General features: G+C 40.1%; 1 protein-coding gene across 9 annotated transcripts in view; it reads right to left on the bottom strand.

Moving 5' to 3' along the window:
• Positions 1 to 12,243, bottom strand: part of LOC118415277 (sarcolemmal membrane-associated protein-like) — a 56,605-nt gene extending 44,362 nt beyond the window's left edge. For 5 of the 9 annotated variants that reach the window (XM_035819753.1, XM_035819755.1, XM_035819754.1 and 2 more), the window contains exons 1-2: positions 11,320 to 12,243; positions 1,448 to 1,595 (exon numbers count right to left, since the gene is read on the bottom strand). In XM_035819753.1, coding sequence (XP_035675646.1) covers positions 1,448 to 1,595; positions 11,320 to 11,508 — 337 coding nt within the window. In that variant the 5' untranslated portion in view covers positions 11,509 to 12,243. The remainder of the gene's footprint in view (positions 1 to 1,447; positions 1,596 to 11,319) is intronic. The other 4 variants (XM_035819750.1, XM_035819746.1, XM_035819751.1 and 1 more) reach the window with 1 other exon arrangement.
• Between the last annotated feature and the right edge of the window lie 4,848 nt (positions 12,244 to 17,091).

A 17,091-nucleotide genomic window follows, 5' to 3' on the forward strand; every position in this document is an offset into this window, starting at 1 on the left:
CCACCTTTATCTGTGGGGAAACCTACATTCGTTGTTTTTAAAAGCAGGTTGTTTATGGATATCAAGTCGACATGGTTTCAAGTTGCAATATTTTCAAAATACAACAGTTTGAAAACACTGTACGTTTACTTGATATCCCAAAATACCCTGCTTTTATAAACAATGGATATGGGTTACCCTGTGGATAAAGGTGAACTAGCTTTACATGTATGTAAGCTACATGATACACTATATGTTGTATCATTCTGAATTAATGATTTATCAAATCATATATTAGAATATGATTTTCTTGTATCTTGATTCATTATGTTTCCAAAGCAAAACATTTTGTTTTCGTAGCCGGGTTCCAATTTTTTTTCCGAATTTAGCCAATCAAAACTCAGGTCAAAACTCAGAAGAGGGCGACAGCCAATCAAAACTCAAAACTGGGCGATGATGTCACCACCAGCCCAGTACAACGTGTAGCTTATAGAATGTTTGCCCTCCCCAATCTGCTTGTTGCTTATTCAATGTACCCTTTTTATTAATTTTGCCATGTTTGCTTTCATTTTTTACATAGCATACGATACGTTATAATAATATATAAATACTCAAAGAGTCAAGGTTTAAAATGTAAAATAATCAAACAATGGAGTGTGTTTTAAAACACTCCCTGACAATTCCCGTTGTGGGCGCCCGCCTAGCTACGTTACTCGTGTATCTGACCCGTTCCCAGGTGGACGGCCTCTCAGCTGAGGTCTGGTGGAAACGCTGGTTTTGAGTAGGATTTACGTGAGGATTGAGGAAAATGTAGACAGGTGGGAAGGTGCACACGGGTGGGAAGGAACGCTTCGTAACATTTTTTACTATTGTGTGTGACTAGAATCAGGTACATTGACCAAGGGCCACGGACAAGTAATACTGCATTTTCGCGAAAAATGCTGCCTTTCTAAATTCTAGTTTCTTTTCTGACAATTTTTCTTTTTTTCTCCCCTTCGAAAACATTCTGTATTTTCGTCAAAAATGTGGCCCTTCTAGTTATAATTTTGTAAGAGCTCCCTTGAAAATCACAAGTTAACAGAATGGACCACCTAAAGATTGTTAGATAAATAGATGATGTTTCTACAAGGTGCCTTCTTACCTGTACATCCGTGAACAGATAGAAAAAGTGACAGTACCGACAGAAGACACAATAGCAAAAGCTGGCACTTTTGGGGCACAGTTGTTACAGAAACAATTGTCATTCCAGAGCAACACTGATCAAATATAACATAACATGTATTTTATTTTTAGAAGAAGTTTAAAAATAAGAAAATAAGTCCCAAAGCTGGATTGTGGCAACATGCAAAAAAAAAATGCTTTTTGCATGTTGTTGTTATTAAAGTGTCACTTAACATGTATGTTGCTCTTTGCAGAAGGACCATTTGCAGCAGTACTAATCTATTGTTTGAATAATATTGGACTGTACCTTTTCTGGAGTTTTCCATGACATCCACCCCAAATTGAATGATATCGCCAGAGTGGATCTCATGGGCAGGGCTCTCCTCAGACCCTTTACTCAGTCTCTGGTTGTTCACAAAGGTACCATTGCTGCTCTTCGTATCTTGCAAGAAGAACTGCAAAGTAAAAACCTTGTTTGTTTAAATGTACAATTGTAACAGATGTGGCACATATGTAAATTAGTTTGTTTGTTTTGCCTGGTTTGTGCCTTGATATATTAGTAGGCCCTGTGATTAGGTACTAATGATTGGTAAGATTATATTAACAGTTACTGAACTTAACTCACTATGTAGGTTAAATCATGTTGATGATGATGTCATACAGGTATAAATTGTGTGCTCAAGAGGACATTTTGGTGTGCTGTAGTTATAATTATGTTTTAACTGTTGAAAACTTAGGCACGATCTACACACAGTTTTTCCTGATATCGGCGATCCTACAACCTCTCGCCGACAGCTTTATTTCATCGTCTAGATGGAACTACTATATCGATATTACGATATCGGGAAAATTTCTCCCGAAAGGTCCGGACCATTCGTACGATACCTTACGATGTACATGTACATGTATTAAACAGTTATCAACATCAAGTCTCATAATCATCAAAAAACATTGTTCTAAAGACCTTTTCACAATTGTCTTGACCAACTAAATATTTAAAGTATATATACTCTCAGTACTGATGCTTCATTGGTACATCTCTTCACATCACTTTTAATTCAAGTATCTTTTCTGTGGTGCTACATCATGTATTATGGCATTTGGTGGAATTTTGCGAGTTGATGTCACAACAAAGGGCTCCTTTTCTTAAAATTGATATTTGTTTGCAAAACAAGAATAAACTGGTAGAAGAAATCTGGTAGTACAGATTCCGCTTAATTCAGTCACCAATTTGCCAGGCCTATTCTACAGTCAGAGTTGAATATGTGACCAGCTTTAGCGCCATGGGTTGGGATGGGGGTGTAGCTTGAAAAACCCAATACAGTCCATATACTATGATATAGTCCAGTTATAAGAAACTCACAGGTCCAAAATAGTTGTTCAAAAGTCACTCAGAGATCAGGCCATACTTTTTTATCGGTTGACACATGTACAGTGTTGGCGAGTTCCTATAGCTGTTACTGGTGTTACTGGGAAATCTAACTTCTCACTGTTTCTGGTAGTGCGGCCAGTTATCTGAAATCTTTGCGGAGGTAACCAGTCTCTGTACTTAGATTTCAAGAGTGACAATTAGCAAACTTAACACACAACAGTTCCCTTCTCTCGGATAGCAGCGACAATCCTAGCCGTTGAAGTACAGGCAGGGGCTACATACTCCAGGATAGGTCTAATGTATCCTGTATAGATGGTTGTAAGGTCACTGTGGGAGAATTTAAACCTTTTGAGTCGTTTGACAGCGTGCAAAGTACCCACTTGCACATTGCAACCACTTTTTGCTTCGTGCAACTTACTTCTTAACTCAGGTTGCACAGGGTGCAACTTAGATTTTGAGCCTCAGAACTTGATTTTGTTCTCAATTTACTTGGAAGAAATAAATGGACTGTAGCAGCTCCATTTCATATCATTCAAATACGTATGTATTGTACTTTTTTTCTTCAGAAATCAGTGAATTGTAGGTGGTGCAACTTGAAATTCAGTTGTGCAACCTAGTTTTTGCCCTAGCTCAGAAAAGTATTTTGTTTAAGGAAGTACAGCTTCTTTTAGATGCACTCCCCAGCATGTAGTTCACTTGTTTGTCCCAGCGTAGGTTGTTTTGGACAATCACACCAAGTAGTTTCAAGCAGGGACTGTAGCGATGGCAGCAATGGTGGATTCCGGCTAATGTAAATATGCATGACCATACACTTATCACTGTTCAAAAGCATATGGTTGGTTTTACTTAGACCAGGAGTTTAACTCATCCAGAAGGGTTCGAGTACCTGCTTGTTTCGAGTTCATGACATTTACATGATAGAGAAGGATGCGAATGGCCCGGCACTCGGGCTATTCGCACTGATGTATTGCCTTTATTCACTAGTAATTGTTTTGGTGACCTGCCAGTAACGATATGGTCGGGGTGAGGGGTCTTGTTACTGAGCTACAACCAGTAGATTTCTAGCGAGGACACGCCCTCTTCTTAGTCGATTCTTTCACATACAAGTTAACCAATTACCGCTGATCTGGTGGACGGGGGGACAGGGGGAATATATCACACCTATTGTCTGTTGATTATAAAATAATTTTTGTCGAGCTTCCTTTGAACATTTTGCTAGTTATTTGGAATTGGAGTATAACGTTATATTTGATAATGCAACTAGGTCGTAGTCTTACCTTGTAAGTTTTATAACTGGGTACTATGACTCCTTTCAAAATATACCTACAAGGTATGTATGAAGACTGCATATTGTGCTCATTAACTAAGTTAAAGGATTGTTTGTGATGTTTCTTTTTCATTGTTTCCTTTTCACAGATGAGTTGCAAATACATATTTGTAAACCACACCACCAGATCTGTAATGCTTCACCAATTATCTCCAACTACTAGTATCACTTCAATATATTTCAATGCATGCACAGAAATGGCACCAACAGACCAAAGATCTTTGAAGAAACATACAAAACTTCACAATGTTTGGAGGGCTTGCAAGAAGCAAAGACCTATGTGAAGCAACGTTTCAATTTTAACTGTCTAACACTGTGCATAAGGAATAGTGAAATATTATCGAAAGAAGAAAGTACACCACCTCGGGTTTGTTTGTTTGTGCCTTTATTAATACTCGGTTCGAACCCGAGTTCATTAGTTAAAAAGTTTTTTCGCAAATCAACTACGCCACGCTACATGACTGACTCGGTGTGCTAATAAAACTGAAGTAACGGCACATGTGATAACACACATACGGCTCCGAATCTGACCTACTTTAAGAGACTCTTAAAATAAGGGCGGGGGGGCAGCTGCCCCCCCCCCCCGGAAAATATGTTGGGGGGGGGCAAAAAAAGCAAGCTGGAACCTTGTGGGTTTTTTTTCATGATGGAAATTTTATTAAATCAAGCTAGTCTAACAGCAAAATTTACCCCTGAAAATGCAAGAAATGGCGTTTCAGAGAGTCCCGATTTTAAAATTTCGCCAGACCTCCCTTGTGACGGCCCGCATCTTCGGCACAGGACAATATGTTACGTGATCGTTGCTCTCAAAAATACGGGAGCGTCGCTATCAAAAATCTTTTAAACTAATCAAAAATGTTACTATCGTACTTAGCTTATAACTAAGTTTACAAGCATAATGTGGACCCCAAATACAGAAAATAACGTTTCAGACGGTCAAGATTTCAAAATTTTCTCCGAACCTCCCTAGCGATGACTTGCGCGTCAGGCGCTCACAACGACATGGTGAAAATTTGTGTGGGTCAACGCCCTCAAACATCTCTTTCTTTGACAAAAATGGCATTAGATTTAGCAAAGTCTGCCAGCAAAATAATGGCGTTTCAACGGGTGCAAATTTCGAAATTTCCCCAGACCAACCTTGCGACAGCTCGCACCTTCGGTACTCGAAATTGTGAAAATATTTGGGGGGCAATTTGCCCTCGCTAAAACCATTTGTTTTCCTAACGGGCCGATTTGAGCTTCTCATGAATAAATAAAGTTTCAAACAAAAAAACAACAATACGGAAATAGTTGCAGGTTTGGAGGGGGTGTAAGTTGTGGTGAGCTCGGTCTGCTGTGTTGTTCGTGCAAAGGCCGACGGGAGTAGAACAGTTTCGCAGTCGGCTCAAATCGCGTTTGCAAAACCCTGCTCAAACCAATGAACCGCCAAGGGGGCTAACTCCACTAACTACATAACAATGACTGGGTAGGAAATGCTATCGGGGAAGAGCGTTACCAATAGGGGTGACCAGCAGTGTGTACTTGTTCCACCGAGATTCCCGGGAATCATACACTATGACACACTCAGTGTACTCGATCCACTTAAATATTCCCGAGAATCAGACACTAACACACACATGTCTTGGTCCAACACTGAAAGAAATTATCCGAGAATCATACACTAACATACACTGTGTACTCAGTCCACTGAAAGATTCCCGGGAATCATACACTATTACACTATAAAACACACTTTGTGTACTTGGTTCACTGAAACGTTGGTGGGAAATCTGAGTCTCGCATCTGATTGGCTACAATGATGTCATCGTCTTGTGCAGCAGCGATCCTAACGACCAGATATGGTACTGCTGGTAACGCTGTTCCCCGGAAATCAGACTTAACAAAATGCTGCATACCTTCTTTATTATTAGGTGTTGCGTCCCAAGGAATCTTATATGGCTAGTAAGTAACACGTAGATAATAAGTAGTATCAACATGTTTTATTTCATTGTGGCATTTTGCCGAAAACAAGGGCTTTGAAACTGCATTTCCTACCTATTCATTATTGTTCTTAACACCAGGGTTTGAAATGCCACCTCCATATGCAGGTTTGTGCAGGTAAAATTGAAGCTGTGCAGGTATTTCTGGTGTCTACTTGCACCTACAAGGTAACCTGCACTGGTCCATGTTCTGATTTTTATGTAAATGTCTTATGATGCAGGAGTTATCAGCTGTAAGTAACTGTTACCACCCATAAGGCCACACCAATTTAATTTCTTGGTTCACGGATTTTTTAATAAAAAATATGGAGCGAAAGGGCGAAATAAAAATAAAAATTATAAAATGGTTGGGGTAAAGGTAAGGGCTAATCCAAAACATAAAGAATACAAAGTTTTCAGCTTGAAAAAGTACAAAAACACTATTACTGTACAGTAACAGCACCTGTTCGTTGAAAATTACAAAAGAAGTGTCAGTTTTTTATGTTTGTCCCATTCTTCTTGAATGAAAAATATAACTGCAATAATAATACCCACATTTTAAGGAGCTTATAATATAAAGGCCAATTTGCTACACCAGAAAGTTAGTGAATGGTTTCATTAATGGTGAAAATTTGCTGAGTGGTAATTTTTATTTTTTATTTTTTATCCAAAAAAAAGGAGCGAGCGAATCCGTGAACCAAGAAATTAAATTGGTGTGGCCTAAAGTATAAAAGGAAAAATAGCACTGTTTCCTGAACAATTTCAGTATAATCCATACTTCCTAAATTCAGAGTGGTGCAAGTAAAATTTGTCTGGTGCATGTAATCTTCAATGTTACCTGCACCAGTGCAGGTATGCAGAAAAAAGGATTTCAAGCCCTGTTAACACCAAAGTGTTCGGAAGTCGGTGTTCAGCAAACTTTGGGTGATTTCGGCAACCGTTCGTATGTGTGATTCTTTGGAATCGACAGTGTGTTTGTGTAACCGCTAAGTGTGCGATTCTCTGGAATCTTTTAGTGGACGGGTGGACGGGAATCTTTGCGTGAACCGAGCACACAGTGTGTGTAACTGTACAATTCTCAGAAATCTTTCAGTGGACAGAGTGTTACAATGTACGATTCTTGGGAATCTTTCCGTCGACCGAGTACACAGTGTGTGTAAGTGTACGATTCTCGGGAATGTTTCAGTGGACCGAGTACCCAGTGTATGTTTAAAGGCGCCCAGAGCAGTTTTAGTGCATTAAAATTGGGGATATTCTGGATGAGACAATCGGTACGGTATTGACATTTACTTCACCATTCTAGCACATTTGTGTCATTATTTCGTACTTTCAGCGTTTAAAAGGACGCACAAACATGCCGCAAACGGACCCCTTTGATTTATTATATCCTACAATAAATCAGCACAGGATCGAGCCACTAACGTTTTCCCGTCGGTACTTTTCGGAGATTTTCGAACGCATGAGGTCACCGAGCAAATTGAATCTGATTCGCCCGTTCGCAAATCGAAACTTTATTCGAACAAGTGACGACATCTCTGGAAGCGTCCGGGATTCATCGGTCATGTTCACGTGCTTTCCACAAATTTGAAATAATGGCACGTGCAGCGCTCAGATTTTTAGTTCTCACCACTCAACGACGTATCAACTTTGCTCAATAAAGGTCGATATGCAATGAGAATGTGTTATTCAAGCTTAGGCCATACCAATTTAATTTGTTGGTTCTCGGATTTTTTCCTAAAAAAATTGAAGCGACAGGGCGAAAAAAAAAAAAAAAAAAAAAAACTTGTAACAAGTCTGGGTTCAGGTCCAGGCTGGTTAGTCCAGACCTGAACTCATGGTATACGTGTGATAGAAATAGTTAATCAGTTAAAATTACATGCAAAATTGCATGTTGGCATAAATTTGTACAATATACATTAAATTATGTACAGTTGCTACAGTAAACAGAAATGTTCACAAAACATCTCAAATAGACCAATATAGTATTTTTACAGAGATGCAACGACAACAACAAACATTATTTAAGTTTGCCTCTAGAAATAAAATACCATCGCTGGAAGACTTATTTGCTCTCTGAGTTGATAAGAATCTGTCTATCCAAGGCTCTAATTACATTTCATGGTCAACTGGTGCAAATTGGAAAAAAAATTACAAATACTTCCACTCCCCCCAAAATACATGAACAAGCCAAAGTACTGAACTACATGTTGCATAAAACCATAGGTTTATTCTCTCTTTTTGTTACATGTACAATTATTTGTTGACAAAAAATTAAGATGCAGTTTGATTAAACTTCCTTAGAAAAACCTAATGTTACATGCAAATCACTGAAATCAGCACTGAAATGGTATACCATGTACTATCTAGCCAAATCTGCAGTTCCATTAGAAACAGCGTGGGGGCGCTTTTTTGACTTACAGAAGAAGAAAGATGGCCGCCCGAGATTTTCCGACTTCATTTTTATCTCCATTTGGAAGACTTTGAGCATTTCAGGCATATCAAAACATGTTGGCTATGGAGGTACAAGAGTGAAAAAGTATTGGTGATTTATTGAGTTGTTTGTTTGGGTGCCGATTTCTGTGTTTCAATTGAAAATTTGCATGTGAAAGTGTGTGTGAGAGAGAGCACATGCTCAGCCGAACTTCTGGTTCTGCTACGTTATGTTATGCCCATGTGTATCTCATTTACGATGATTTATTTGTTCCTAAATATACTTTGCAACAAAAAAGATATGAATCAATTGGTAGCAAAGGACTTGGGGGTGAGAAAAAGTAAATGCACTGGTACTTTCCAGACGTTCTGTTTCTCTAACGGAACCAAAGTTTTGCAGCACGATTACTGAATGGAATTTTTTTTTTTTTTTTGAAATTGGGAAAATTAGAAGCGGCGATTCCGAGAACCAACGAATTAAATTGGTGTGGCCTTACTGTGTGTAAAAATGACTTGAAAATTAAATTTGAAAATACTAAAAAAACTGCTCTGGGCGCCTTTAATAGTGTATGATTCTCTGAAATCCCATGGTGGAACAACTACACACAACTAAAATGAGCATAGATTTGCCGGCTCGTTTTTCTATATAAAACACTTTGATTTGACCCCAAGCGGAGGTCATTGAACTGCAGGCGGTGAACAGGAAGTGCCGGTAACATATCAAGGCGCAAATTCCCGCCGGCCGAAAAAGCAATGTAATCCCACTTATACAGTATGAACACCGATGTATTCCTCTACTATTAAACACAGATTCCACCTCGCTGTCGTGCACGGAAGAATAAATGCGGCCTTTGCAAGTACTGGGATGCACTATTTTAACCCGAACTACTTTTGGGGACGGGGGTCGCGGATAAATACTGTGTTATGAGACCTTAAACCAACTTGACATTGGATTTCTTTACATTCTTACAATAAAACTAGTCAAGATATAAATTCGTACCAAGTTTTAAAGCAGAAATCCAAATGGTTCCTGAGATATGGCCAACTTTGCACTTTGGCGCCTAACACAGGTGTCGGCCCCGTACAAGGACTATCAGAGGGGCCGCTAATTGGTCTCATTATCGCAAAAAATTGAATATTCTGGTTGACTTTTTCTTCTACAAGAAGCTTGCCAGACCACATTCTACCGCTCTGAGTGATTTGGGTTGAGGGTTAGTCTTTTTTAGGGCGGAAAAGGGGGGGGGGGGGGCTCGTTACTAAAACACAACCAGTAGATTTCTAGCGAGGACACGATTCCTTCACATGCAAAGTACCCAATTACCACGTACTGGTCTAGTGGCACGGCAGGAACAGGGATGAATAGTTCACACCTATTGTCTGTTGATTAACGATTTTCGTCGAGCTTTCTTTTAATAGTTTGCTAGTTATTTGGAGTCGAACGTTATATTTCATAATGCAGTAAAGTCGCATATTACCTTGTACTGAGTTAGAACTGCGTACCATGATTATTTTACGTTCAATCTTCGAAATACAAATAACGTTACAAGGTATGTATGAAGACTGTATATTGTGCCCATTTAACTAGGATTGTCTCTCTTCCATTTGTTCCCTTCCACAGACGAGTTGCAAAGACATGTTTGTAAACCACACCGCCAGATCTGTAATGTTTCGACAAATAAACTACCAGTATCACTAATATATTTCAATGAATACACACTGTGACAGCGCAAATAGATAGTATAAAGAAGGTTGTTATGAAATGAATACAAGAAGTAAACCGTTATAAAAGCAAAATTTCAATATGAGCGACCGTATATATGATATAACGTCCTTGACATAAGTGATAAATAGTGAAATATATATTATTGAAAAAAAGAAAGTACACCAACTTGGACTCGAACCCGAGACCATAAGTTTAAAAATCTACTCGTTAATCCACTACGCCACGATACATTACTATGTGTATAGGTGTGCTAATACAACTGAAGTGACGGAGCGCGTGATAATACGACTACGAGACAAAAATTGTTGCAGGTCCATCATTTCAAAAATGTCAAGTCGTAAGATCTCTCTAGTCTCTTCACAGGAAACAGGGAGGTTATATAGATGAACTGTTTGTGTGAACTCCCGCACAGTGCCTGCTTGGTGTGTGTTTATGACATTTGCATGATAGACAGGGTGAGAATGGCCCGCCACTCATTCGGGCTATTCACACTTTAGTAATTGTCGTTGACCTGTCCTCGCTAGAAAGTTACTGGGTGTGATTTAGTGTTCGAGCGTTTTTTAGACCGCACTAAGTCCTATACTTAAGCATAGGGAGCGGTCTTGGCGGCCGTTGCCATGGTAACGGAGGGTCAGACGGTAACGAAAATGTTACAGTTCAAGTCAGCCGAGGTCAATTCCTAACATATCGATCGAATTTAATGTGCTTGTCCGTCCCTGGGGAATTCACGCTGTGGATGAAGGTCTCAGAACACAGTTTTCTGCCTATGGGGATTTACATGGTTAAGGACCCCAAAGTGAGGTGGTTCAACGACTCAAAACCTATAGTAGGGTGCAGATACAATTTACAAGAATTTAGTATGTTGAAGTTGAGGGTACAAGCTACAAAATATCTGAAAATGAGCATAGATTTGCCGGCTCGTTTTTCTATATTAGACACTTTGATTTGACCCCAAGCGGAGGTCATGGAACTGCAGGCGGCGAACAGGAAGTGCCGGTAACATATCAAGGCGCAAATTCCCGCCGGCCGAAAAAGCAACGTAATTCAACTTATACAGTATGAACACCGATGTATTCCTCTACTGTTCAACACAGATTCCACCTCGCTGTCGTGCACGGAAGAATAAATGCCGCCTTTGCAAGTACTGCGATGCACTATTTTAACCCGAAGTACTTTTGGGGACGGGGGTCGCGGATAATTACTGTGTTATGAGACCTAACTTAGCCTGGTGATGGGGGGGGGGGGTAAGTTGTGGTGATACCATGTAACTTAGCCTGGTTACCAGACCCCAGCCCGATCTCAAAAATACAAACGATAGATATCTTTGAAATCGGGCTGGGGTCTGCTAACCGGGCTACATGTTACTCACCTTTGAATTTTCAAACCACAAGAGGGCATGGTTCCGGGACAGCACCTTGCAGTCGAAGATACAGTTATTGGGGGCGGGTCTGGCCCTGGCCACAGACCGGCCGATCTTCATGGCCTCGGTCAGTGGAACTCGCCGTTCCTGGAAGGGGTGCGAGTTTGGGCGGCACGTCAGGATAGCCATGGACGTCATGATGGTGGCAGTACCACTGTCCTACACCCACGTCCGAAAGAAACAAAAAAGAAAACAGATCCAACCCTTTTTGCTAGTTGCACAGCCCAGTCCGCTGGTGCTATTTCCTCTTCCACAATTTATATGATGTTTGCGACGTCGTAACTGATCCAACAACCTCGGCACTAGATCCTACTATGTAGTAGATCTGGCTGTGTAGTAGCTGGACAGTGGTTTGTTGGGAGTCAGCACAAGTGAATAGTCAGTACCCACGGCTGGACTTTGTTGCCTACACGTAATGTTACCGATATCCACAGGCGCAGGCAACCTCCTGGCTCCTTCCGGATCCGGTGAGACAGATTTCCATCCGTCACTGCCAACTTTCAACAATGTTTCCCACGTACCTCTTATCGTTCAGATCGAAGGAATAGGCGATTTCTTTATTGTTCCGAAATCACCTTAGATATATGGAATGATTTCCATCGCTTGTTCATGTAGTTGTAGTTGGCATTTGAGGTGACCCGCCATCTTGAAGCTGATGGTCGACCTTACCTTCTTCACTTCCCACATCAGTGGGTAACAAAGCACCAGTCAAACCGAATAACAGATCACTGCTGGAAGATTCCGCTGTACTGTAGGCTAAGAGAAACATCAGTGGTAAAACAAGCCGGACAAAACTGCAAGGCTTCCTACTTTCCTTAGTCGCAACCCAGGCGCCATGATGGTTTGTTTTCTGTCACAGTGCGCACGCGTGGACGATACCATTTTCTCGATTCAACATGGGTAACGTTTAATTATAGGAGGGTCTGCATGCCTTTTTCCGTTAAGCGTTACGAGCCATTTTATTTCACCGTTAATCGTTACCGACCCGCTCTAATTCAACGTTAATCGTTATCGGTATATTCTTCGTGAAGCATTATTGGTCGTTTCAATTCAACGGTAATCGTTATTTGTTGTCCTGAATTCACCGTTAAGCGTTACCAAGAAATTCTTCGTAACCCATTACACACATGAAGTCTAATGCCAGATAGAACCCCTGAAAATGCAGGAAATGGCGTTTCAAAGGGTCCATATTTCAGAATTTCTCCGAGCCTCCCTGTCTTCGGTTCTGGACAGGGTAAAATATGTTGCGGAAGCGTTGCACTTAAAAACTTTATCACTCATACAGATTTCAGTGTCAAACTTAGCTTAGTTTCGGGTATAAAGTACTCCTAGAATGCAGAAAATGAGGTTTCTCCGGACCTCCCTTGCGACGGCTTGCGCCCTTGGCGCTCACGACACATGGCGAAAATATGTTAGGGGCGTGGGTTTTCGCACAAAAAATTTTTCTCTCTAATAAAATGTTATTTAATTTAGCTTCGTCTTACAGCAAAATTTCCCCGGAATTATATTGCAACATGTCGTGCCTTCTGAGCTCGAATCGAAATGGTGAAATATGTCGGGGGCTCTGGAGTTGGAGGCCTAAGCTATTTTTTAAACCATGTGTAATTTGATGAAAATGTCAAAATCAACCTTAGTCGGTCAGCAAAATTTGCCGAAAAATGCAGGAAATAGCATTTAAGAGGGTCTTGATTTTAAAATTTTCCCGGGGAGCACCCCCGGACCCCCCTGGGATGCGTCGCGCCTTCGGCGCTCCATGTGCTGAAACAATAGTTCAATCCCCCCAGAAGACATTTGCTGCCGCCGTCTTTGTTGCGGGCCGGGTACTCTGCCTCCGTCAATTTACAGATGTCATGGACATTGTCCCTGTCATTCCTCCGGGTTCTGGGCACCTTTTGCTTGTCATTAGTCGGATATTTTCACCCATTGATATAACTACTCTAGCGTTGTATGAATAGGAATGCACGTCAATGTTACTTAAGTGTTATGCTTTGTAACTCCTGAATTTACCGTTAAACGTTACCGGGCCTCCTGAATTTACCGTTAAGCGTTACCGGGCCTCCTGGATTCACCGTTAAGCGTTACCAAGACCCCCCCATGCAGACCCTCTTATAGGACCTAGCGTGCCGGCTGAGCATAGAATAGCTAGCATAGAGTTTAGAATAAGGTACTGCGGAGGTACTCAGGTAGTACGAGATACGGTGGACACGGGATTTTTGTCTTTTTCATAGAGGCACCTTGCGTAATTTAAGCTGACGGAGGGTATAAACCTCCAACGAGAGTGAGATCGGTAACCGGCAGGGAGGCGTTGGGCTCAGAGGTGAGAAGGATTCTATGTAACGTTAACGCTTTTCCACATTGGCTAAGTGGCTTAATTCATAGTAAACAGTATCAAAAGTATCATGTAGTGGTACGTGATATAGAGCTTACATCAATAGTTTGTGTCTATACGATTCCTTTTTATAAAATCAGTTGTTGTTGTTGTTGTTGTCCTCGTTTAACGTCTATTATTTCGCTAGACGTGGTCTCTTGGTGCTGATCAGTAGAGATGTATTGGTGACTGAGTATGTAACGTTACAAGGAAATTGCATGAGGACATAAGTATTTGAAAGTTTCTGAGCTAGTCTTAGGTAAGGTTATTACCTTTGCCAGAATGGCTAAGGTTATGTTTTGGGCTTGTGAGTCTGTGTGTGTGTCTGTGTGTCTGTGTGTGTGTTAACAGCATAACTCAAGAAGTCTTGGATGAATCCCGATAATATTTGGTAGGTGGGTAGGGGTCGGGAAAACGAAGGTCAAGTTCGATAATGGGCCCCCTAGCGGCTTGGTAAGGTACTGCAGCAGAACCTCAATTTTTGATATCTCCTGTTCTGGACATGCTGTGATCATGATTTTTGAGTGGTAGATAGCCCTCGAGGCAGAGAGTAAGTGCTGTGAGTTTGGGCCCCCTAGCGGCTTTTTTGGAACTGCAGGCGCCGGTTTCCTTTCAAACTTTGGACGAGAATAACTCTACAACGTGTTGACGGATCGTCATGATTTTTGGTATGTAGATAGAATGAGTGATGACTTACATAATGGTATACTAATTATGCAAATCAACAGCTGATTTGCATAATTAATGAGGAAAATTTATAAATCCACTGCATTCCATGATAGGACTTTCAAACTTGTCACATATGTAGCTGGGAAGGAGAGAAATGTCGATAGACATCAATTATGCAAATGATGGCCTCATTTGCATAATTAATGAGAAAATATGAAGATATTGACGGATCATCATGTTTTTGGTATGTAGGTAGCGTAAGTGAAGACAAACATAATGAGATACCAATTATGCAAATCAACAGCTAATTTGCATAATTAATGAGGATATTTTATAAATTCACTACGTTCCATGATAGGACTTTAAAACTTGTCACATATGTAGCTGAGAAAGAGAGAAATGTCAATACATATTTATCATGCAAATGATGATCTCATTTGCATAATTAATGAGAAAATGTGAACGTGTTGACGGATCGTCATGATTTTTGGCATGTACATAGCCTAAGTGAAGACTTATATAATGTGATACTTATTATGCAAATTAACAGCTAATTTGCATAATTGATGAGGAAAGGTTTATAAATCCACTGCATTCCATTATAGTACTTTCATCAAAGTTGTCACATATGTAACTGAGAAAGAGGGAAGAGAGTAAGAGGTGTATTTAAAGACTTTGAAAGAGAATAAGTCAAGAATGGATCAAAGGATCATCATGATTTTTGGTATGCTGATAGCTTAAGTTATGCTTGATACAATTCGATATCAATTAATTGTAACTTGGGATCTAATTTGCATAATCAATGCCGAAATTTTATAAACCAACTCCAAGCATATAATTATGAAGAAAATGAAATGAGTAACGCATTTGTCTACAGACATCATTCTACATAACAAACCTGGTTTATTTGGCAAAGGTATGTGTTCGTGGAACTCTAGTTACCTTTGCCAGAATGGCTAAGGTTATGTTTTAGGCTTGTGAGTCTGTGTGTCTGTCTGTGTGTTAACAGCATAACTCAAGAAGCCTTAGATGGATCCAGATAATATTTGGTAGGTGGGTAGGGGTCGGGAAAACGAAGGTCAAGTTCGATGATGGGCCCCCTGGCGGCTTGCTAAGGTACTGTAGCAGAACCTCAATTCTTGATATCTCGTGTTCTGGACATGCTGTGGTTATGATTTTTGAGTGGTAGATAGCCCTTAGGGCAGAGAGTAAGTGCAGTAAGTTTGGACCCCCTAGCGGCTTGTTTGGAACTGCAGTCGCCGATTTCCTTTCAAACTTTGGGCGAGAATAACTCGAGAACGTGTTAATGGATCGTCATGAGTTTTGGTATGTAGATAGCCCAAGTAACAATGTACATAATAAAATACTAATTATGCAAATCAGCAGCTAATTTGCATAATTAATGACGAAAGTTTATAAATCCGCTGCATTTCATGATAGGACTTTCAAACTTGTCATATAAAGATGAGAAAGAGAGAAATATCAATGCATGTTAATTATGCAAATGACGGCCTCATTTGCATAATTAATGAGAAAATATAAACGTGTTGACGGATCGTCATGATTTTTGGTATGTAGATAGCCAAAGGGAAGACTTACATGATGGAATTCTAATTATGCAAATCGACAGCTAATTTGCATAATTAATGAGGAAAGTTTGTAAAATCCACTGCATGCCTTTCTAGGACTTTCAAACCTGTCACATTTGTAGCTGAGAAAGAAAGAAATATCAGTACATATTAATTATGCAGATTATGATCTCATTTGCATAATTAATGGGAAAATATGAACGTGTTGATGGATCGTCATGATTTTCGGTATGTAGGTAGCCTAAGTAAAAACTTACATGATGAGATACTAATTATGCAAATTAACGGCTACTTTGCATAGTTAATGCGGAAAGTTGATAAATCCACTGCATTCCGTGATAGGACTTTCAAACTTGTCACATATGCACATATGTAACTGAGAAAGATGGCAGAGAGTAAGAGGTGTATGTTTGGGTCCGGTAACGTCTTTTCTTGAACTGCAGGAGCCGGTTTAGTTTCCTACTTTGAAAGAGAATAAGTCAAGAAGGGATGAAAGGATCATAATGATTTTTGATATGCTGATAGCTTAAGTGATGCTTGATACAATTAATATCATTATGTAAATAGGGATCTAATTTGTATAAGCAATGGCGAAATGTTATGAACCAACTCCAGGCATATAAAATAAAATGTAATGAGTAGCACATTTATGTCTATAGACAACATTCTACATAACAAACCTGGTTTATTTGGCAAAGGTATGTGTTCGTGGAACTCTAACGGGGGCCGCCCTAAGACGGTCCCCGTCGTAAGACGGAACGGATTTTTTGCTGATCTTATTATCTATAAGTACACCGTGTTTGTTGCCACTGACTATGCTGATTACAATGGTAAATAAACCAAGTCCATGCACACAGCTTTAATTTGCATTCCAAGTATACTTTAACATATTTACTTCATGTTTTTTTAAAAACAGAATTCTAACAGTAATGTTGACAGTGCTGAATCACTGCGGTCACCGGCCTCTGCGTATTGGCGGCTCGTGTCGCTAACTATACGAACTCTTTCAAGCAGTCACACAACTGCCATGATACACATAAATAAAGCTCCATAAAGCACTATGAATATGGGTCTTCAAATGTCTGTTGAGTAGAA

This window comes from Branchiostoma floridae, chromosome 5 (assembly GCF_000003815.2).
Source record: "Branchiostoma floridae strain S238N-H82 chromosome 5, Bfl_VNyyK, whole genome shotgun sequence".
Lineage (NCBI taxonomy): Eukaryota > Metazoa > Chordata > Leptocardii > Amphioxiformes > Branchiostomatidae > Branchiostoma > Branchiostoma floridae.